The 23842-nt window shown below is 53.4% G+C and overlaps 1 protein-coding gene across 2 annotated transcripts in view; it reads left to right on the top strand.

Annotated features, from left to right (window-relative positions):
- DGLUCY (D-glutamate cyclase) overlaps positions 1-23842 on the top strand; it is a 103081-nt gene that overhangs the window by 35824 nt on the left and 43415 nt on the right. For both annotated transcript variants that reach the window (XM_075530778.1, XM_075530779.1), the window contains exons 2-6: positions 5982-6113; positions 15512-15665; positions 16889-17087; positions 21097-21247; positions 22802-22924. In XM_075530778.1, coding sequence (XP_075386893.1) covers positions 6008-6113; positions 15512-15665; positions 16889-17087; positions 21097-21247; positions 22802-22924 — 733 coding nt within the window. In that variant the 5' untranslated portion in view covers positions 5982-6007. The remainder of the gene's footprint in view (positions 1-5981; positions 6114-15511; positions 15666-16888; positions 17088-21096; positions 21248-22801; positions 22925-23842) is intronic.

Below are 23842 nucleotides of genomic sequence, written 5' to 3'. Positions count from 1 at the left end.
CTCTGCAGCCTCCCTTCCACTGTCCAACTCTCACCTTCAGTTAAGGCAGTGTTCTCAACCTGTGGGTCACGAACTCACAACAACCTTGACAACCTTCGCCGTGAGAGTCTTTCTGGAAGGGAGGCTTTCTAAACGCTCCCTTATGAGACCCAGCCTCCTCCGTGGTCTGCCAGGGCCCCTCCTTCCCTGCCATACAGCCACCCCCACCTGCTGCCAAAGACGTCTCTGTGGAAGACAAGTCTTGTCCAGTTACTCCGCTGCTGTAAACCGTCACCATCCAAGTGCCTGTGCCTGAGACGAGCTGAGCCTCCTTCCTGTCTCTCCCCCCTTTCCTCCTGTGCTCCCTCCACAGGTCACCCTGCCTTACTGGTCCCAGGGTGCCTGCTTCCTCCTCAACTTCTGCTGGTCTGACCCCTCCTCTTCCGCGAGACGCAGCCCCTTCTCTGCCCCCAGTTCAACGTGCGGTGCCATCAGGAGCGTGGTTGCTAGGTGCTATTGGCTTGGTCTGGCTCAGTGCGATGCGACCTTACGTCCAAATGTGATGAGACTAACCGCCCCATCCCACGCCAGCGTCACCTTGCTGTTACGTCGGAGCCCACTGTTGCAGCCACAGTGTGGATCTAGAGTCCAGCACACTGAGAGTCTTCTTTCTCACCGCCTTTTGACATGACCGAGCATGAAGTCCTTGTTCCAGAGGCTGTCTCTTGACAGGCAACGTGTCCCCAGTATGTAAGGAGTCTCACCATTCGGACTGTGTTTCCTACAAGACGGTCCGTCGGTTTTCTTTGCCAGCACCGCGGTGCGACTGCATGCCTTCCTCTGCAGCTTTCCCCGCTCAGTGCCCACCACTCAGGTGCGGATGAGGGGACTGCAAACCCCATGGATTATGTCAGGAGCACCCGAGTCCTCAGAGTGCCTTCTTGGCTTGTCGCCACTTTAAAAGGGGTCTGCGCAGCAGGTTGGCCCAATGCAACGCGTCATTTGATCTCTTGACTGCTGCTCCTGGGAGCGTTGATTGCAGATCTGAGCAAGATGAAACCCCGGACAACTTCGCCCTTTTCTCCATTTACCATGATGTGACCTGTTTGTCTGGTTGTGAGAATGTGGGTCTTCTCTGTAATCCACTCTGAGGGCTACAATCCTTGATCTTCGTCAGCAGGTGCCTCAAGTCCTCCTCACTTTCAGCAAGCAAGGTTGTCTCATCAGTAGTCAGCTGTGGTTAATTACGTCCCTCTTTATCTCTTCCCAGAAGACAGACGCAGTGCTATTTCGGCATTTAACGTCTATCTCCTGGGACCATAATCCCCATGTAAGGGTGGGTGTGACTGTTGTATCCACCATGGTAATAAACACAGGCGTCACATCTTTGGGTTTAGGGTGGAGGCTGACTGCACCAGGGATCAGTCGATGGAACGGACTTGTGTCCACAAATCTAATCCTTCAGCGCAGCTTGACAGTCGTTCTACTGTGAACCCTGTTCTCCCGATGCGAAAACAGGTGCAGAGGAGAGAATGTCACCCTGCTACGCTGCAGAGCTGGGTGTAGAACCCAGGAGGCCTGCCTCTGAATCTGTGTCCTCTCTATCAGGCTGCCTGTTGAATGGAGGGAAGATGGCTGGATGGCTGGATGACTGGATGGATGGATGGATGGATGGATGGATGGATGGATGGATGGATGGATGGATGGATAAGGGGGCATTTTTGCCTGGATGCTAGTTTTGTTCTTGGTGCCTTTGTCAGGGTAGGAATGGATATGGGAATCATGAAGGACTTAAATCTTTGGAACTCTAAGGAATGAGATATTTTAATGTGTGATTTCTTTAAACGGAACCTGGTTTAGCCTTCCTTGCCATCTGGGGTCCCAGGAGTCAGAATCGACTCGATGGCAGCTGGTTTGCTTTCTTTGTTTCCTGCTGTTTCAAAATCAAATTCCTGGTTTTGTAGTGTGATGTAAGGCATGTTGTACAACTCAGATGAGGAGGGAGACAGGGCTTTCTACTCCCATAAACAGCGAGTCTCAGAAACTCACAAGGGCAACAGTGATCGCCTGTCCCCCAGGGTCACTGTGAGTCAGCATTGACTCCATGGCAGTGAGTTCAGGGGTCTTTGGTACAACTCAGAAGGTACAGAAAAGATCAACAGCAGAGCATCTCTCTGCCACCAGGACCATCCCTGGCACACCTGTGGAGGGTGCCATTCTCATAGAACGCAGGGTGGAAGCCAGCGTGTCCACCTAGACCCCAGCTTCCTACCTTCCCTCCCTGCAGTCGCCACTCCCAACAGGCACTTCTTCCTTCCTGAGACGGACTGGGGAGTGCCTTGACTGACACAGGACTCCGCAGTAGCCTTGCGGACTTCACATCTCTGGGAGCTGGTTTCAGAAGAGGGCATATGGAGACGCTTATTCTTTTTCAGAGCTATGTAGTATTCCGTTGGTATGGACATACCGTTGTTCAGTTGGCTGCTCCTCTACTTAAGCACTTCTGAGTGTATCTAATCAACCTTCATGGGGCTGCTTTCTGGGTCGTTTCTGCTGCAGACAGGGCTGCCCTGGGCTCGGGATACTCGCTCTCCCACTGGCACATGCCTACACCCCTCCTAGAAGTCAACTAAGCAGAGGAAGGGCCTTGTGATGGAGTGTCAGCCACCCAGGCAGACATAGGTGAGCTATTCTTACACTAGGATTTAAGGCAGATCCCGCTGAGCAGTCTGTGTTGCCCACGGCTCCCTCTCTGGTGGCGTTAATGTTAGGGAAGGTATTTGTGGTTTTGAGCATTTGTTCATCTCTAACGAGAAAAGAAAGGAGCCTGGATAGTGCAGTGGTTGAGTCCTTGGATAGTGACTGAAAGGTTGGCGGTTCAAATCCCCCAGCTGTTCCGAGGGAGAAAGATGTACCAACCTGGCAGCCTAAGAAAGCATATGAGTCATTCCTACTCTATCCTCTAGGGCAGCAGTTCTCAACCTGTGGGTTGTGACCCCTTTGGGGGTTGAATGACCCTTTCACAGGGGTCACCCGATTCATAACAGCAGCAAAATTACAGTTAAGAAGTAGCCACGAAAATAATGTTATGGTTGGGGGTTCACCACAACGTGATGTCGCAGCATTAGAAGGGTGAAAGCCACTGCTCTAGGGTCAGCTGGATGGTATTAAGTTCATGGACACCCTGATGGTAAGCCTGAAGAAACGTATGGGCTTAAGAGGTCCTGGACCAAGAGTCACCTGTGTGTGTTAGGGGTGGGGTGTGCATTTCCAAACCAAATCCAAACTGCCATCCAGTCGATTCCAACTCATAGCGACCCTACAGGACAGGGAAGAATTGCTCCTGTGCGTTTCCAAGACTGCAACTCTTTAGTGGAATAGAAAGCTTTGTCTTTCTCCTGCAGAGCAGATGCTGGTTTTGAACTGCTGGCCTTGAGGTAGCAGCCCAATGCACCTCCACGACACCACCAGGGCTCCTTGTATGTGTATATGTGTGTGGGCAGGGTAGGAGAATGTTGTTTCTAAGACATTTTGAGCTGTGCTTCCTGTTAACATCACAGAATTGGATGGATGGATGGATGGATGGATGGATGGATGGATGGATGGATGGATGGATGGATGGATTGATGGATGGATGGTTTGGGGATAGATGGGTGGATGATAGAGGACTAGAGGGACCAATGGATGGAGGGGGACGGATTGATGGAGGGATAGACAGATGGAGGGAAGTAGTAAGGGATGGATAGACAGACAGAGAGCAATATCAAACCTTTTGGATTGAAGGTTGACTCCTTACTGGTTATGGCACTCGAGGCTCCTTCTTTGACCTCCCTGGCCTCAGAGCCCTCATGTGTGCTGGGGTTCACACTGCCCTGACTGTAGAGCTGGGAATTCCTGGGTGATGCGTGTGGTGCTCCACACAGGGGGGCGGGAGGCTCCATGTGCTTTGTGAGTAGGAATTCTCTGGTTCGACTTATATTTAGGTCAATTCTCAGGTCGAAGCCAATGAGCATGTCCTTCTGCCTAGAGACCCACCTCACAGATATTGGAGTTCAGCTTCAGGCCACTGCAATCAATCCAACATGAAAGTAAAGCCGGTCACACAAGTGCTTTGCGTTCCCAGCATATAAATGTTCTGTCAACCCTAGCCTGTAGACTAGTGTTCAATTTAACATTATGAGAAAGTTGGGAATATTGTGAGAGTGGCCGGCACGTGACACAGAGGTGCAAAGCGAGTACATTCGCTGTTGGGGAAATGGCGCCCAAAGGCTTGCTCGACACAGGCCAGCCGTGGGCCTTCAGTGCATGAAGAATGCCAATCTGAGAAGAGCAATAACATTGGGTGTGCCTGCCTTTGACCTCTGCCCTCCAGGGGAGCAGGTCTGTAAGGTGTGGGCTCTCAGCCTTCTCTCCCTCCCAGCATGCACTGTGGTGACATTCAGATGACTGGACAAACACACCCAGCATTTCCCAGGGACCCACCTGCCTGCACTCATTCCTCTCCTGCCAGAAAAGCACCCACCTACATGCCACTCACATCGTATTTGAATGAGTGAATGAATGAATGAATGAATGAATGAAATAAAAATAAAAGACAAGTCATCCAGTATGTACCAGAGGACTTCCAAAAGAATTTCCATCACCTTTGAGTTCCATTTTTCCACGACCTTCATGAAGCTTCCTCATTAAACCAAAGCAATACATTAAGCCAAACTTAAACCAAAACAATCTTCTGGCTTCCGTTTGTCAGCCAAGCCGTGCCCCTGCTTGCACCTGCTGCCTTAGGAGTAGGAACGAGGGGCAGAGCCTAGAAGGTGCGTGGGAAGACCTGCTTGGGAAGCAAGGCCAATGATTAAAGGGGTCTGGCTGCTGTCCCCAGTGCAGCTGTGGCACGGTTCTCTGGGCGACCTTTGCCAGGCCGAGGCGCTAAGCCCACAGCAGTGGCTCCGAAGACCACAGACAATCAGGACCTTCATGGTGCCTCCGCTGCTTGTCCAGGCAGGCCTCCCAGCCTAGCTGGCAAGGATGGGCTGGACCTACCAAGGCAGTGGTCTCAAGCCTCAGGGCCCAGTCCAGCCCAGCGCAGGCCAGCCCAGCAGGGCTGGTGGCTCCCTCTCCTCCGAGCAGTGCATGCATGCAGTGAGGGCTTGGGATGTACCGCTCTCCGTCCAGGATGATGTGCTCCTCATTGCTGGTTCCATCAGAGGTTTTGCTCGCTCTCTCAGTCTTCATCAGAATGGTCCGACACGCTTTTTAGCCGTGAGCTTAGCGTTGAAGACACACAAGGGGGGATGGGGCCCCGCGTGTTTGGATTTCCATTGGGTTCGTCTCTTTAGAGGAAAAGAGATGTCCGCAACCCTCACTGTGGAGCCTGCCCTTGACCATGCAGACAGCCAATCACTCCGCAAGCATTTAGGGAGCTCCCACGTCTGTGCCCGGCGCAGGTTTAGGCCCTGGTGACCACTAGATGACAGAAACCTGCTCGAGAGACACCCCCAGTGTCGGATATACCAATAAGCAAGGGAAGCACCAGAGGATGTGTGCTTACTTACTAATCTGTAGTGAACAATTTTACTTTATCTTTTTTTTTCACCACACATCAAAGATCTGCTTCGAGGTCTGGCCAACACCCCGCTCCCCACTTCCCAGCCCCTTCCTGAACAGAACCAAAGGCACTTTCAGAGTTATAACCCCTGACCCGGATGGAGTCCGTTCTCAGCCAGATAAGCACAGGCTGACTTGTGCTTACACACTCATCTGTACCAAACAGTTTCACATGTTTCCCACCATGTCAAAGACTGGTGAAACCCCATGTGAAATTGCTCACCACAGATGAGTCAGAAAGCACAGGTTAGCCTCTGCTTGCCTTGCTTATTGGGCTAGTTGCCCCCACCCCATCCCCACCTTCATGCTCAAAGTTGGGGCTAGGGCAGCCTGGAAACTTGCGCCTTTGGGGAAACTGGGATTTCTAATTGGTCTCCCACCCTTCTCCCCCTACTCAGACTCTCGAGCCCAGTGCAGGTGTGTGATGAGCCTCGTGTCCCACCTGAGGTCCGGGCTCCTCCCCTCTGTCATAAGGAGCTGCATTCGACGAAGCCAACCCAGCATCAGAAACCTGTCCGGCATGACCCGGGGTGAGTGACGTTGTGTGATAAGGAAACCGCTCCCTCCAGAGTCTCGGTTAATGGCCATAAAACAAGACAGGCAGGGAACTGGAGAATGGCCACCCCCTGGGAAGGCCACAACCAGGGTTGTTGAATTGTTCGTGTAGAAAATGTTAAATGGGCGTGTGTTTCCTATATATATTTTTTCACCTGAAATTAATTAAAAGAATCTCCGGGACAGAACAGCTGGATCATCCAGGAATTCTCAAGACTCCTCGCTTCTGCGGGGCCCTGGTGGCCCAGTGGGTTAAGCATTGGACTGCTGACTGCAAGGCCAGCAGTTCAGAACAACTGGCAGCCACTCCAGGGGAGGAAGGTGGGACTTTTTGCCCCCATGAAGACTCACAGTCTCAGAAACTCACCACGGCAGTCCTGCCCTGTCCTAAGAGTCACTACGAGTCAGCATGGACTCGGTGTCAGTGAGTTTGCTTGTATTTTGTTTTTCCAGTTTCAGCATGAGAGACAGAGACCAGTAGCATGATTAGGGCTGGTTGCTGCTTCCCAGGAGAAATTGCACCGTGGGGCAGACTGCATGCACGAGGAGCTTAGCAGACCAGCCTGGCACCGGCCGGCTCTGCTTGGTCGCCTCAGCTCCGTAGAGGAACTGCCAAGCTTGTTTGGCACCATTGTTCTCGAAACTTCTGTTACCTGCGGTCGGAGCCCAGGTGGGTTATGCTTTGGGGTGCTAATCTTAAAGTCGGCAGTTCTAAGCCGCCAGCCTCTCTGGGGGGAGAAACACAAGGCTGTCTACTCCCATCACGAGTCACCGTCTCGGAAAACCACAGGGGCAGCTCTGGCCAATTATCCCCTAGGCCCCCCGCGATGAGTCAGGTGGGCCCAAGGACAGTGATGTGGATCAGGTTTTTTGGTTACCTACAGTTCGCTGCATTCTGAGTGAACACCTGTCCTTTGTCTTCTCCTGGGATCCTCAGCCACTTGGCTCAGTATCCTCCTGAGCCCACAGTTCCATCTTTGAGACGAGCTCGTGTTTGAAGCAGGGGCTGTGTGTCAAGCTTCAGCTAATAAAAGGGATTTTCCTTCCTAGGAAAATTGGCGGTAGATCACACTGCACTCCAGTGTGATTTGGGTTCAAGTCAAATCCCCTTAGCCCACACTGGCCTCCTTTCTCTCCAGATGACCCTGCCTATCCTACTGGCTCTTAGGAGAGATGCGTACCTCTCTCAAAGGTCCTATAAGAGAAACAGAACGTTCCGTCACTGACCTAACACACAGGAACATTTCACAAGGGTTGTTTTGTTTTTTCTTTCTCCAGTTATGATGGACGTGTCCAAGGGAAAACCACACTAGTGTTTAAAGTACTAGAACAATACAGTCTTCCTTTAGTTTATTGATATGTCTGACCTCTGCTGCTATTTACAGATCAGCAGGGGGACTGCTGCAAAGCAACGCACCCTCTCAACTCAGTGGCTCCTGCCGAGATGTCTCAGAATTCGAGGCTGGGCTTTGCCGGGCGATTCTTCTGCTCCATGTGGTATCTTTTGGGGTTAGAACAGCCATGCTGCCTTCTTTACTCACATGTCTGGGATGTTCACTGGGATCGTGGGAACAGCTGGGATTGCCCTAGCACCTCTCTTTCCGTGTTGCCTCTCCAACAGCGGTCGCCAAACTTCCTTAGGCGTTCACCCAGGGTTCTAAGAGCGTATTCCAGGAGGTCAAAGTTGAATGTTCAAGTATTTATCAAGCCTTTGCTTATATGACACTGCTGCCCCAGTTTGCCAGGAAGCTGGAAGCCATGTATGTCACTGGCGTGTTACACTCCAGCAGAGCCACCCAAAGTGAGCAGGTCTCAGCAGGGCTCCCAGACTAAGCACAGGCAGAGGAATCCGCCCCTGAAAGCCTTATGGATAGCATCAAAACACCGTCAGGTGCTGAGGGCCTGACAAACAGAAGCAGAACGTGGTCAGAGAGGGTGCAGAGGCAGAGCCCCTCAGCCCCGAAGGTGAGGAGGAACTGCCTTCTCAAAGCAGAGTTGGCTGTCAGACACGAATGGAGTCAAGCCTGTGGGAGCAACGCCTTCAGGGCCTTCCTTTACTGATGGGGTGCAATTCAAAATGAGAAGGGGGGAAAAGCAATATGAATCTAGGAAACTTGGAAGTCATCCAAAAGGAACAGAGCAACAATCTAGGCGTTGGGATGTTGAAATGGACCAGTACTGGCCACTTTTGAATCAGGAAATCAGGCTCAGAGTTTGGACAGGAATCCACGGAGCCACGTGGTACCCCTACAATGAACTTCCTTCCTTTGTTACAACCCGCTTGGTGTTGAGTACCCCTCCAGAGCATCTCCAGAAACGTGTCTGGAGCATTGACCTCTTCTCTGTGCTTGAAGGACTGGTGAAGATGCTGCTACTGCCCACAGAAGCTTCGGGTGCTGTGAGGGGCCCTCTTCCCCAGGGGGAGACTGTCTGCTGAGCATGCTAGCGGGTTTACCTCAAGTTTGAGCCAACCCATCCGCGCCCAGCCAGCCTCTGGAGACTCCATACCAGCCCAACAACTAAGACATCATGCCCGGCCCGGCCACAAACCGGGAGCTAGCTGGTCCTCGCGCAGCCCGAAACATGAGCAACATCATCGTGGGGCTCTCTGCGCTGGGGCTATGGGGCACTAGACGGGTTAAGGCAGAGGACTGTGAACTGGGTACTACCATCTCTCAGAACAAGCTAGCCCAGGACTGTCTACAAGCAGCAGAAGGGGGGTTATGTGGGAAGTTTGCTCTTACCTAGTGTTGCATAAAAATAGACGAAGGGTCAGGCGGTTGAAAGTATCATGAAGAACATGCAGAAAGTTGCCCGTGTCCCTGTGTAAACACGAACCAGGCAGCATCCCCAGAGCCTTTGGGGAGAATGGTTCCCCTCCTCTGAAGGATTCAGAACCCCGTAGGAGGAATCCTATTTCCTGTTCAAGGTTTGGCTGATCCTCCCCTGCCTCCTTCCTCCAATGACCAGAGCTTTATACCCTACCAGTGAGATAGCTGTCAGTCAATAGGAGATGGCACAGGTGTTCTACATCCAATATCACCCACTGCTGCAAGAGTCGGCAGATAGTGAGGCTCCAACGGACTGTGTTCCAGAGGCTCCAAGGCGGGATTGAGACAAGAAACTCCATTCCAGAGCGAGAACACACAGCCCACCCCAATCTCATGCTCTTGTTTTAATGAACATCCCGCTGCTACCTCAAGTCTAGGACAGAACAAAGCCATAGGGTCAGTGCTAAAACCATAGAGCTAATACTTAGTGTTTCTGTGAACTGTTTACTGTTTACTTACTCCCATGCCCCTTCCCAGTTTGAATCAGCCGATCCCAACCCTGCACATCTCCCTCCACCCTTCTTGAAAATGCCCCAAGGGCCCCGCAACTATATAGGTGGGGTCCTCCCCAAGGTCGAGGCTCTCGGTCTACTGAGCCACATCAATAAAGTTCTCCCTTGTTAGAGAAAAATAAAGAAAATGATATGGTTTGTGCCACATTCATGATCAAAAAGAGTGCTTTAAGATCTGTCTTGAAGTCCAGTGCCGTCTGAAAGCACAGTATCTATCCGCATACTATGGTGCAAATTTGCACACCAACCACTAAAGCAAGAGATGCAGACATTGAAGAATGCTGCCGATGCCTGCAGTCTGAGGTTGCCCAAACGTGTCATCAAGACGCACGGTTCATGATTGGTGATTGGAATGCAAAAGTGGGAAACAGAGGAAAGCACTGTAGTGGGAAAATACGGTCTTTTCGATGGTGTCCAACGCAGGGGAAGGTTGGACGTGGAATAAAGAGGACTGAAGAAGAGTCGATGCATTGAATTGTGGTTGCTGGAGAAGAACGCTGGCGTGCCCTAGACCGCCGGAAGAATCCTCAAACCTGTCTTGGAAGAGGTACGCCACATTGCCCCTTTAAGGGGCACGGATAGTGGGACTTCATCTCACGAACTTTGACCATGTTGTCAAGAGAGACCAGTCTCTGGAGAGGGTCATCATGCTCGGTGAAACAGAGGGGCAGGAAACAAGAAGAGGGCTCTCAACGAGATGGGTTGACACAGAGACTGCAACGATGGGCTCACCGTAAGGACCAAGTGAGGATGGCGGAGAACCAGGCCGTGGTCTGCTCGGTTGTACATCCGGTAGCTGTGAGTCAGAGCCGCCGACACAATGGCAACGAACAACAATGCCCCCAGCTGCTGATCGAATCGAGTCACCTGGCCAAGGCGAGCATCAGTGGAGAGGCTTGGCTCATAGGAAACTGCCTCAGTAATAGTTTACCATGGGCTCATGTTTATCTTCAACTCACAGTAGATTAACCCCAGGTGGACTCTCTTTTGATCTCTGCCAGCTTTGTAATGATCGATAAGTATTGTGTGCCAATACATAACCACAGTGATGCATCAGCGGTGCCGGTGCCATCATGTTGTGGATTTGTGCCAACTGGCCTCTTCTGGACCAACCGCGGATCATCTAACATGGATTCTGAAATCAAACCACTGTGGATTCAAGCCCTAGTTTCAAGGCAGGGGACTAGAAATGGTTGAGGGGTTAGCCAGTCCGCAGAGTCTGCCACAAGTCTGCAGCTTCTGAACAGGCTGCAGTGAACGTGCTGCTTGGCCCAGAGGGGATCCTGGGATGAGCAGATTCCCTTCATGTCTGTTTGCTAAAACCTCCAAGAAGTCATAGAGTGAAGTGGCCAAGGGCTTAAACCCCAGACAGAGTCAGGCAGCCTGGATGGATACGGATCCGGCTTTGTTCTGGGCTAGCTGTGCTCCCATGGGGAATTGTGCACCCCCTCTCAGCCTCGGGGTCCTCAGCTTGACCAGGAAAGTAGCCATGGACACCTCCCAGTGGAGCTGTCGGGGAGGATTGAGCTAACACAAGTATGGTGCCTGGCCAACGTAGGAGCTCTGTCTACCCCAGCCAATGGCTTTGAATGCTCAGTGGGGAGAGAGGCTCAGTTTGCCCAATGGCTGGACAATTGCAGTTCAGGCCTGTGTTTAGGGGGCTTGACATGGGATTTAAACACAGCAACTGTAGCAACCTCATGGATGTCAGAGTAGAACTGTGCGGGTTTTCCATGGCTGGTTTTTCCAAAGTAGAGCACCAGGCCTTATAGATGCTCAAACTCCAACCTTGGGGTAACCAATGAGCACACTGGCCATGCGTGTCCCCCCAAAAACTCAGACTCACTGCCAGGAGTTGATGCTGACCCTCAGTGGTCCTATACAACCAAGCAGAGCGGTGTCTTCAGGTTTTTCTCTATCTATCTATCTATCTATCTATCTATCTATCTATCTATCTATCTATCTCTTTCTCTCCTCCTTGGAGCGGCTGGTAGATTTGAACTGTCATCCTGGTGGCCAGCAGCCCAAGACTTAACCCACAGGGTCACCAAGACTCCTTTGGCATCACCCAAACTCAAAGCCAAATTCAATGCCATTGGGTCGGTGCCAACTCATCGCAACCCTATAGGGCAGTGTAGACGTGTCCCTGGGGGTTCTGGAACTTTACCTCTTTGTGGGACTAGAAGGCCTTGTCTTTCTCCTGCACCGCGGCCAGTGGTTTCAAAGTGCTGGCCTTGCAGTTAGCAGCCCAACATGTAACCACTCCACCACTACCCAGGGACTCCTTAGATTAGATCTGAAATATTAAAAGGTGTTTTTACCTTCTGGTCACTAAGTTGAACGAACCAACAGAAACCCAGGCTTCTCAGTGGAAAGCTCTCAGAGACGCTCTACATTTGTCTTCACGTCAGATGGGAGCCCCTGGGGCCCCGGGAGGGTCAGCTAAACCAGCGGGAACATATTGGTCAGCCTCAGAGACCTTAATCCCTGCCCTGCCGCTCAGGTAGCCGACTCGGGCATGTTCCCGTGACCCGCAGCGAAGAAACGGAGCCCCTCCTGCCTTCCTGGTTCACGGTATCCGCTTCCCTGCAGAGTGTTCTGGGAGCCACGCTGGGCTGGCTCGGCACATGCGGGTCACTTTCAGCTCTGTGTATTAGGGGGAAGGAAGAAGGTGTCCTCATTTTGAAGGTCTGTTTCCGGGTCGTCTGTAGGTACCACAGGGTTGAGATCGTGAATTCCAGGCCCCGCTGGTGAGCATATGAGCCGCCTGGCAGTCAGTAGTACCAACTTCATCCGACACGGTCCAGAGAGGAGGGGTGAGACGTGGTGGTAGACCCACCCAAGGAAGACCAAGCACCCCAGTCCAGTTGGTGTGGTGCAATGGCGACATGAGAAGCATCCAGGGCTCATCAGTCTCAGATGTGGACCTCGGCTAGGCCACTCAACGCTGTGCAGCCTGGGGAGAGCCACTGGACCTTTCTGAGCCCCGTGGTGGCGTGTTTACAGGACTTAGCATAGAGAGCCTGAGAAACGATGGGGGCTCAGTACATATTGTTGTTGTTATGAGCACTCCAGCTGATTCTGACTCGTGGCGGCCCTGTGTGCAACACAACAAAACACTGCCCAGTTCTGTGCCATCCTCACCACCATCCTGACCCGTGAGCCCCTCGGGGCAGCTGCTGTGTCGATGCGTCTCGTTGAGGGCCTTCATCTTGTCCGCTGCCCATCTTCTTTGCCAAGCACGGTGTCCTCCTCCAGGGACTGGGCTCTCTCGACCACATGTCCAAAGTAGATGAGATGAAGTCCGGTCACCCTTGTTTCAGGGGAGCGTTCTGGCTGCCCTTGGGCAGTCCAGGCACTTCCAGGGCTCTTCCCTGGCACGGACATGCCAAGGTTTGCTGGGCGAATCATCCGAGAAGCTGGGTGCTGTGAAGAAGACTGAGGCATCAGGCTGGGAGGGAGGCGTATGAACAACCTGCAGGATGCCAATGACACAACCTCGCTTGCTGACCGTGAGCAGGACCTGAAGCACTTGCTGACGAAGATCAAAGATTGTGGCCCTCAGTAGGGATTAGGACTCAGTGTCAAGAAGACCCAAATCCTTGCAACTGGATCAATAGGTCACATCATGATCAATGGAGACAAGGTGGACCTTGTCAAGGACTTTGTCTTGCTTGAGTCCACAACCAGTGCTCACCGAAACAGCGAATCAAGAGCACGAATGACGCGTCGCATGGGGTCACTCTGCTGCACAAGACCTCTTTAAGGGGTTAAGAGGCAAGGGTGTTGCTTTGAGGACTAAGATGTGCCGGACTCAAGCCGTGGCATTTTCAGTGACCTCTTATGCGTGTGAGAGCTGGACACAGAATAAGGAGGATGTATGTGAACTAGGAAGCTGGCAGTAAATAGCAGCCAACAACATGAATGCTGGAAGAGACAGCCGCATGTCAATGATGGACATGATTCTGTTGTCCTCGGAATATTCTTTTTAAAGGAAACAAGCAATCCCCCCCCCCTTTATTTTAAGTACACAACTTGTTTGTTTTTTTCCCTCCAATTAATAAAACTATGTACATTTGTTGTAGAAATTCTAGAATGCGGAGAAACGCTCAAAGACGAACATTCAAACACAAGTAGGATTTCAGCACTGTCTCTTAAACACCCGTGTGTTAGATACATCACGTCCGCGACGCCACTGTGTCCCCTTTGCAGCAGGTTCTGTCGTTAAGGCTACTGTACAGATGGGAAAACAGGCTGAGCAAGGCAAAGACCCCCGAGGTGGCGAGAGGCCGAATCGGGATTGGAACCAGGTCTGTTTCCCTCTAAGGAAGGGGCCCTGGTGCCACTGTATGCAAGCTCTTGGCGGCTGACCAGACGGCTGGTGGTTCAAGCCTCCCAGATGTCCCACAAAGGAGGATGTGGTGGCTGCTCCTACAGAGATGACAGGCGTGGAAGCCCCATGAGCGGCTCTCCCTCTTCCTATAGGGCTGCCGTGAGCCGGAATTGACTCAATGGCAACGGGCAATCTTTACAGACCAGTTGGCCTGTCTCATCTACGTGAAGTGGCTGGTGGGTGTGAGCGGCCAACCTTTTGCCATTCCCCAAAATAAGTGGTTAATATATCTGGAAAGGCGTTCTCTGCCACTGCTCGTTGGGGCATGGGCGTGAGGGGCCTTCCAGACAGGTGGTTCTGACTCAGACCGACTGACATCTAGCAGAAGGAAGCACTGCCCGGGCCCGGGCCTCCTCACAGCTGCTGTCAGTCCTGATGCCATTGCTGCGGCCAAGGGTCCGTCCACCTCCCTGAGGGCCTTCCTCCCTTTCACTGCCCCTCACTCAACCAAGTGTGTTGTCCTTCTCTAGGGCCTGGTCTCTCCAAAATACCTGAGACTGAGTCTCACCAGGTTTGCGTCTGAGGAGCATCCTGGCTGTGCCTCTTTCCACGCAGATGCGTTGTTCTTTGGGCGGTCCGTCGTATTTTCAGTCTTCTCTGCCAGCTCTCGTTCCAGTGCACCGGCTCCTCTTCAGTCCTCCCTATTCAGTGCCTGCCTTTCACGGGTACAGGGAGCAACTGGAAATACCCTGGCTTGAGTCAGGAGCACCTGGGTCTTCAAAGTGACCTCCTTGCTTCTCAACACTTCACACAGGTCTCGTGCAGCAGGTACCCGATGCAGTGTGCCGTTGGATGGAGCATTGGCAGGGGAGCCAAGCACTTTCATTAAAACCACAAGGCGATGCAACACGAAATGGCAACAGCGAAAAAAGACAGACAATGCCACGTATCAACACCCAAACTAAACGCCCTGCCATCGGGCGGATTCCCACTCAGAACACAGGAGAGGACAGGGGAGGACTGACCCTGAGAGTCTGAGACTGTCACTTTTTACGCCCTTGAAAACCCCATCGTTCCTCCAGCAGAGCGGCTGGTGGTTTGGAACTGCTGACCTTGCAGTTAGCAGCCCAACACGTAAGCACCACATCACCAAGGCGCCTTCCCAAGCAAACTACCAATACACTCAGACACTGGTGGTGAGTGTGTAAGTTGGCACAACCCCTGTGGAAAGCGAGAGGCAGGAGCTTCTGGAGCTGACTGCGTACATGGCAATCCTCTGCGACCCTATGTATACATACATGCCCAAAGAAATGCACACGTGTGTGCCCCCAAAATGCAGGGGCTCAAATGTTTGGGCAGCGTCCTTGGGTATAGCCCTACCGTGAAGCCAATGGTGGGGCAAGCACCCATGTAACAGTCACGCGGTGAACAGGGATCCGCTCTTGATGAGATCTGCGATGGACGACTCTCACAAACAGATCAGCTCTACAGACGCGTAGTGTGTGATCCCAGGACCCCAAGTCCACGGACAGCTCAAGTCACCTGGGTGTGTCTGTTTCCGGGGTAGGTGGGTGTGTTCGTTCCGGCTGCATTCTCCCTGTCTGTGCGTTTCTGCATTTATCACGCTGCATAGGGGAGTAAGATGTGTGCGGAGAAGGCACTGACTGTGTTTTGCCCTTTTCTCTTGCCAAACCCAGGGCCCCAACCAGCCAGCGTGGTGGTCCTGCACAGGTCCCTGGAGGCAGCTTTTGACAGCTTCTGCCAGGCCAACCATGGTCCCCTGCCCCTGCTGGGTCGAAGTGAGCCAGGCACGTGGCCATGGTCTGCCCTGGACGCTGTCGCGGATGCCAGGTAAACAGCCTGGGTTATGGGGGTGAAGGCTGAGGGGCAGCCAGGCACTGCAGCCAAGTGTCTTGACCATCGAGAGCCTGTCCATCTAGCCTTGGGGACCTCAGCCCGCTTGGCCAATGCCTCGCTCACTATTGTTCCTCAGGAAAGAGCTGACCCTCATGCACCCACTCCCCGACCCCCACCACCATTCCCACTCATGCCCTAGCCCCCAGCCTTGCCCTGGGAGAATCTTTGGAAGCACTGAGAAAGTCCAGCTTTGGGGAAGTCCTGTTGGCCCTGCTACCATGCACTTACCGGCCCCCAAGCCAGACACCTGCTGACATGGGCCGAGGAGGGCAACAAAAATATGTGTAGCCCCAACACCCTGGGCTTTGAAAATACACCTTACTTTGCCTCTAAACTCACTGCCATCGAGTCCGTGCTGACTCGTAGTGTGCCACCCCCCCTGCCACTCCCCCCATGGGTTTCCAAGACCCTAACTGCTGACAGGAGTAGAAAGCTCAGTCCTTCTCCTGGTGCGCTGCCTGCTGGGGGCTTCCAACTGCTGACCCTGAGGATTGCGGCCCAGCAGGTAATCACTACAGCACCAGGACTCTCCTTGCTTTTCCCAGAGGGGCAGTAACTCTCCTTGCTTTTCCCACACGGCTGTTGACTCCCAGGCTGGTGACTGGCAAGTTCAACTCAGGGTATCTATAGGCCCCGCCTCCTTCTTCTGCTCCTGGTCTCCCACGAAGCTCACGGCCTTCACCCTTGGCACTGCTTGATGCTCGTAGCTGCACCTTGATGTGGTGTCCTTGGGGGCCACTGTCTCCTTGCCTGTTCCCCTCCTCTCAAAGGACACCATTGAGCAGGCATTAGGATCAGGACCCACCGTACTTTAGTATCAACTCATAGCCACCCTACAGGACAGGGAAGAGCTTCCCCTTTGGGTTTCTAAGACCTCCTATGATTACCAGAGTAGGCAGTCTCTTCTTTCTCCAGGGGAGCAGCCGTGGGGTTTGAACCAGGGACATTGTGATGAGCAGCACAAGGCCTAACTGAGTAGCCTCTGATCTGGGAAGTTGAGAAAGATCCCAGCAAGACCTCCTGCTCACAACTACGTCCCCAACCTCAGTTCCGGTGCCCAGATGTTCTCCTGACAGGCCACGGGCCTTTAAAGAAAGGCACCGTCAGGGGCCAGACTGAGAGTCTGGGGGCCTGACAGCTTCCTTTCGTGTTTCCAGGTCGAGCTGCCTGCAGTTCTGGATCTACAAGTCCGGCCTGTGCACGGGCAGCCTGACCTCGCTGGAGGAGTACTCGGAGCAGCTGAAGGACATGGTGACCTTCGTCCTGGATTGCAGCTTCTCTCCAGAAGAAGCCTGCAAGGCCGCAGGGCTCCCCGGCAGAGACCCAGCAGGTCACTGGCCGGCTGCTGCATACAAGGTAGGGGTGGGCAGGAGCCGCCAGGGCAGATGCCTTGGGAATGTGGACCGACTGGTATTTTCCTGCGGTGGGAGAGAAGGGGCAGAGGAGGCAGGGCAGCTCGGCCTCTCTCCAGCTGTGTAACCCAAGCCAGGAGCTCCAGTGGCATAGTGGTTATACATTAGGCTGCATGCAATCCAAAAGGTGCACAGTTCAAAGCCACCAATTGCTCTGGAGGAGAAACACGAGGCTGTCCACTCCTGTAAACAGTGACCGTCTTGGAAACCCACAGGGGCGGCTCTTCCCTGTCCTGTAGGGTCACTAGGAGTCAGAATCGACTCGAGGGCAGTCAGTTTGTTTGGGGGCTTGGAGGCCAAGCCAAGTTCAGTTACCTTCTCTGCACTTGTGTCCTCCTCTGGAAATGGGGCAGCATCCACAGTGAGTCCTTTAGGGTGGACCATGGAAACTGTCTCCAGGCCCCCATCCCCATGGGGTTTCTCTGGCTCTTTTACCTCAGGGCATCTGGGGGTGAGGCTGCTCCTGGGAATACCCCCAGCCCCACCCTGACAGGGCAAACATTCCCTCAGGGTGCTATACTGGCTCTGCTGACCGGGGCTTGTGGGAAAGCCTCCCCTGCCCATTTGCGGCTGCTTTGATGTCTCTGCCAGGAAGACTGGGCCTCATTCTGGGCTGGTGGTGGCCACAAGTGGTCACAGGGCCTCTGAGGTGAGGGGCTGCCTCCTTGCTGGGACTTGGGGCTTTCCTGTTCCTGGATGCATTTGGAAAAGCCCGGGAATTTACTCTGCTTGTAAACGGCCAGTCTCCTTGTCTCTGTATTACAGAGGGCTCAGACAAGAGTCCATCTCAGGCTCTCGGACATGTGGGAAGGTTGCCTATTCTGAACTCTGGCCAGAAAGGCCTCAGCAGCCTCTGATGAGACACTGGGCTGTCCGCAGCTGGGTCCTTTTATGTGGCCAGTGGGCGCCTAGTGGCTTTCTAGAAACTGGGTAGCCGTGCTGAACAGCCGCCGCTGGACAAGGCCCAGGCCACAGGCCCAGGCCTGGAGCTCACCCTCATTTGTAGCTGGGAGAGATGGGGAGGGCCGCCTGACCCCTCAGGAGCAGGGGTGAAAAAGGCACATAAAGCCCAGCTGGAGCCCAGGACTGCTGCTGTTTGTTGTTAGGGGCTATCGAGTGAGTACTGGCCCATAGCTCCCCTGCAGGACTCCTGGATCCTGCCCCCCAAAAAACATAAGACCACCCACAATCACTGCCCTCCCAAAGGGCCCCAAACAGGCAATGTTCTGAAGTCCCGCTGTCCTCCATGGCTGCCTTGCGGTGCTCTCTCTCTGATGTCACCCTCTGCCCGTGGGCTCCGGGAGAAGGGGCAGGCGGCCACCTCAGATTTAGCTGAGGGCCTTCAGGGAATAAATCCAGCAGGACTTTATGATTGTAACAATATAGTAGTCATATTAATACCGTGATAGGTCATATTATATAATAGTTTAAATAATCTACTGGTGCTATCTAATAATCATAGTAGCATATTATTACATGATCATATTTAAATTATATTAGTAATCATTAGTAATAACAGGGTCGCTCTGAGTAGGAATTGACTCAGTGGTGAGTCCTTTAATTATGTAAGTATATTGGAAGTATACTATTGTTTTTTGCTCGATGTTGTCAAATTGACCTTTTTACTCCTAGTGACTCAGGACAGGGCATGGCTGCCCCGTGGAGTTTTCTAGGCTGTCATATTGACAGGGAGCCCTGGTGGCACAGTGAAGGAAGCACTGGGCTGCTAGCTACAAGGTTGGTGGTTCAAACCCACCAGCTACTACAAGAGGGAAAGATGAGGCTGTCTGCTCCCGTCAAGATTGACCGTCTCAGGAACCTTAGGGACTCCATTAGAACCGATTCAGCGACAGTAGGTTTGTTTGTCTGTGTATTTGTTTGTCTTGTTTGCCGAGGCAGGAGGTCCATAAGGTCTCTTCTTCAGCGGAGCCCCACCCCCCGCCCCCTGCCATTGAGTCAATTCTCATTCGCAGAGACCGCACAGGACAGGGTAGAGCTGTGCCTGTGGGTTTCCCAGACTGTAGCTCTTTATGGGAATAGAAAGCCCTGTCTCTCTCCCAGGGAGGCGCTGGGTGGTGGTTTTGAGCTGCCCACCTTGAGGTTGGCCCCCCAGTGTAGAAGCACTCAGCCATCAGGAGCTCCGGGTGGGATCAAAGCACCGGCCTCTAGTTAGCAGCCGAAGACAAAGTGTGTCACTATCAGGTCCCCTAAATCTGCAATACTGATAGCATAACATTATGTAATCATGTTAATAGCATGATATCATCTAGTAGAATTAGGGATCTATTGTTAATATTCTTAATATAGTATTGCATAAGGCTATTAATAGGATCATGTTACCATGTGGCCCTATTACTAAGGCAGGCCTCAGCCTCTCCCGAGTGTCCTTGGAACATGTCCTCTGCCCGTGCTGGTGTTGAGACACTGAGCTGGCACACAACACACCGGCTTCTTCCTGCCCTTCAGGCAGCAGCCAGCTCTGCCCCCCCTTCCCCTTGGGTAATAGTCCCAGCTCTGTCATAAGCCTTCCCCCCACCTCGTGGCGGCAGGGACCTTCGGGAAAACACACACACACACACACACACACACACACATGCCTGATGAAGGTTATAGGAGCCAGTCTGGGTCACTCCTGTGGAGACAGGGAGAGCGAGGGCAGGCTCAGTGGGGGTTCGGGGACAGACCTCATGGCCTTGTGGGTATGGGAGCCAGGGGAGACACCTGTGCCGCCCACGACATCATCGCGTCTCTCAGCTCCGGTTCTCTTCAAGGTTCACCTCCTGGGTCCTCGGGCCTCTGAGACTCCCAGGTGAAACCGAGGGTCCATTAAGTTAGACGGGGAACCAGGACACTGTGATTTTCATGTCCTCTATTGGAACTGAGCATTCCCTTGCATGTTCTAAGGAGCCCTGGTGGCTTAGATTAGGCTGCCAACCAGAAGGTCAGCAGTTTGAATCCACCAGCTGCTCCTAGGGAGAAAGATGGGGCTTTCTACTCCCATGGGGAGTTACCGTGTCAGAAACTCACAGGGGCGTGGGGGAGTTCTACGGTGCCCTATAGAGTCGAGATGAGTGGGCATCGACCCAGTGTCCGTGATTTTGGTTTGGGTTTGGTTTTCAAGTGCTAAATAATGAAAGTGAGCCCTGACTATGGGTCAGGCTGCCAACCTCAAGGTCAGCAGTTCTAACCTTCCAGTTGCTCCTGGAGAGAAAGAGGGAGCTGTCGGTTCCCAGTCCCAGAACCCTGGGGTACAGTTCTGCCCTGTCCTAATGGGTTGCTATGAGTCAGCTCGACCCCATGATGGTGGGTTGGGTTTGGTGCAAACCTCCGTAGGACTCATGTGAATTCATCTGATAACTAATTACATCATCGGTGACCTGTGACGTGCACAGAAACCACAGATCGCCTGTGGTTGGTGCAGACACCTCGAACATGCCCTGTGCGCTGCTGTCTGCTTCCGGGCACTGACAGCTCTTAGATCTATTCCTTGTTCCTTACACTGTCAGCCCGAAACGCACATCTCTCGCTCCCTTCAAACTCCAAAACCTCACTGCCACCGAGCCGATGCTGACTCACAGCAAACCCCCCCACAACCCCGGGTGTCCGGGGCTCCGGGAATACAACCCTTGACAGGAGTAGAAAGCGCCATCTTCCTCCCTGGGAGTCGCTGGTGGTTTCGAACTGCTGACCCTGTGGTTTGGATCCCAACCCATATCTCGTGATACCTGCACCTAGGACTGGACTGGTTTCCTCTAACAAAGCATGACCTTGGGCAGGGTGCCCATGGCTTCACCAGATTGCCAAAGGGGCGCTTGGTGTGCCAAAAACGTTAGAATGCCCTATGTTAAACCAAGAACGATTAACTGCCACTGCCCCTTCACCCCGCTGCCTGGGACCCTTCTTGGACGTGTGCTGATCCTGCTGCTTTTGTCTTTCCTGGATTTCCTCTGCAGACGACCGTGCCTTGCTCACCCAGCGCTGGCTTTGGCTGCCCCCTGGTGGTCACAGTGAGGCCCATCCCCCAGGACCAGCTGGGCAGGCTGGTGCAGGCCAGTTGCACCCTAGGGGGTGAGCGTGGACTGCCCATCCATATCGGCAACCCAGGTCAGTGGCTGCTCTCTTTCGGGACTCCCACCGGCTCACCTGCACCTGCATCTGAGAGGCGACAGGAACTTGCTCAGTCGCTGGGCTCTGCTGGCCTGCCCCCATCTTTCCCAGGGCTCTTAGGGCTGAGGAGCTTGAGAGGAGGCCAGGTGCTCTAGTCCAGAATTAGGATTGGGATTAAAGAGACTCACGCTGACTGAATGAGCCGGCCTCACCCATTGGCAGCCCGGAGCTTCCAGTGCACCTGCAGTGCGGCAGCAGGGGTAGTAACAGGGCCGTCTGCTCTGGGACCTGAGCCCATAAACCAACCATAAAAGCAGCCCTGGGCCAGCCAGGCGATTCTGACTCCCTCCAGGACAGAGCAGAACTGCTCTCTGGAGTTTCTGAGAATGCCCACCTTGCTGGGGGTAGATGGCACCATTGTTCTCCCTCTGAGCGGCTGGTGGATTCGAACCGCTGTTCTTGCGGTTAGCAGCCCAATGCGTAATTAATCCTATGCCACCCCCTGTGAGGGCTGCTGCACTGTGGTGTAGTTGAGACGGAGGAGGCATTGTCCCAAGTGATAATTCAGACGGAAGCGCAGAGCCCAGGGCATGAGCCCCATTCGAGGATGGATGAGCAAGAAATAAAGCCCAGGATCCCGAAGGCAGCAGCTGCTTAGACCTCGTGGGGGCTCCCAGGGGGCGCTGCAGAGAGCTGGGGGTGGGTCTCGGGTGCGATTCAGAACTCAGAGTTCCTGGACTGGCTCAGCCATGTCACTGACCAACAAAGCCCTGAGGTTTGTGAGAAGGGAGTCAGCGCGCGCTACCTCCCTCCTCTGGAGCTGCCCGCAGGTGCCCCCAGCAGCAAGGTGTCTGTGGAGCTGTGTGCCATTCTTGGGGGTGGCTCGGGCTCAGCACATTGCTCTGTGCTGTGCTTGGTGGGGCCTTTGGTGGCTGGCCAGGGTGAGGGACCCTGTTGGTGACCAAAACTAGAGTTGAAACTCAAAAAAAGAAAACCCAACTCACTACCATTGACTCCATTGTGATTTACAGCGACCCTCTCGGACAGGGCAGAACTGCCCCCTTGGGATTTCGGGGGCTGTCAACCTTTCAGGGAGCAGAAAGCCTCTTCTTTCTCCCATGGAGTGGCTGGTGGTTTCGAACTGCTGCCCTTAGCAACCCAACTTAGAAGCTGTAACATCGCCAAAGCCCTATGAGCTGGAACCGACAGGATGGCAGTGAGCCTGGTTCTAACAGAGTCTGGGTCTGTGTTACGTGAGTCTGTCTGTCTTAAGGTGGCGTTGTTTGCAGGCGTAGCGTAGATGGGCCCCGTGAACAGAGCCTGGGATTGCGTGTCTTGGGACTGTAGCAGCCAGACTGGATTATAAAACCTCCAGTGACCCGGCTCACTCCAGTCTCCATTCCTTCCTCCTGCTCAGTCTCAGACACATCTTCAGACAGGAACCCAGAGGCGACTGCTGTTTTGGGGCAAGAATGACAGGTGTTGCCTCACCATTTTCTTCTCGGAAGGGGCCGGCCAGCGTGAAATGACGTTGTCTTTGTCCATCTGCAGGCCTACTGGGGATCAAGGACCTGGCCCGGCCTGACTACGGAGAGCCCGTGACGTGCCAGCCCGGGGATGTCCCAGTGTTCTGGCCTTCTCAGCTGACCAGTCTTGAAGCGATCAGCAGCTGCCGTAGGTGTGGGCAGAGCGGGGGAGAGGGGAGGCACCCGTGCTTTGAGCTCAGGTAGCTCTGGAGAGGGACAGCGTGTGTGGTAGAGAAGCAGGCCAGCGAAAAAGAGTCGGATGGTCTCAAACATCGCAACTGCTGTGAGGGTGGCCCTGGACCGGACGGTGTTGTGTTCTATGGACAGAAGCAGGCTCGACAGCACTAAGCAGCAATACGGTCCTTTCCAAAATGAAGTCCTAAGAGGAAACGTATAGCTTGTCTCTCTCTAGGTTCTGGGCAGTCCTGGCCTGGCCAGGCACACCTGGACTTTACAGCCTAAGCACTGGGTGTGGCTTGACTGGATGAGCATCCCAGGATGCTCGACACCTGGATGGCCTGGTGATAGGGGGACATGGGATAAGACAGGGGTGCCAAGGCACGTGTGATTGCATTCATCTGTCTGTACTGAGCCCGATCACGTGCAAGGGCCCAGGGGCCAGGCACACAGCTCTAGTTTGTGCGTGTAGACACTTGCAGCCAGTGTCCTCCCACAGAGTCGTACTCCATGACCCCGGCCTCGGGCCACAGGGTCCCAGGCACACAGCACACCCCAGCCCTTGAGCTCTGGCTAGAAATAGCCTTCTGATGGAAAATGAGAACTGACCGCCTATCACATTCAGAGATAATCTTGCACAGCCAAGAATATATTGATAATATTTAAGTTTAAATATTGACCTCTGGGCCTCTTTTTAAAAGTTATTATTAGAACGTCATTGTTATTGGCTTTTAACCCTTCTCAACCCTCGGTGTTTAAACTTCTGCTTAAAGGCCCAGGCTGGCTGAGAGTGACCGGGTTCAGGTATTGTCGGAAACAGGAAAACAACGATCGCAGCCTCGAATGTATTAGCTCCTCCCCTGATCCAGGAGCCCAGGTGGCACCGCGG

Source organism: Tenrec ecaudatus, chromosome 14 (assembly GCF_050624435.1).
Source record: "Tenrec ecaudatus isolate mTenEca1 chromosome 14, mTenEca1.hap1, whole genome shotgun sequence".
Classification (NCBI taxonomy): domain Eukaryota; kingdom Metazoa; phylum Chordata; class Mammalia; order Afrosoricida; family Tenrecidae; genus Tenrec; species Tenrec ecaudatus.
Note: the sequence above shows the minus strand (reverse complement) of the source record. Positions and strands in the feature narration are given on the sequence as shown.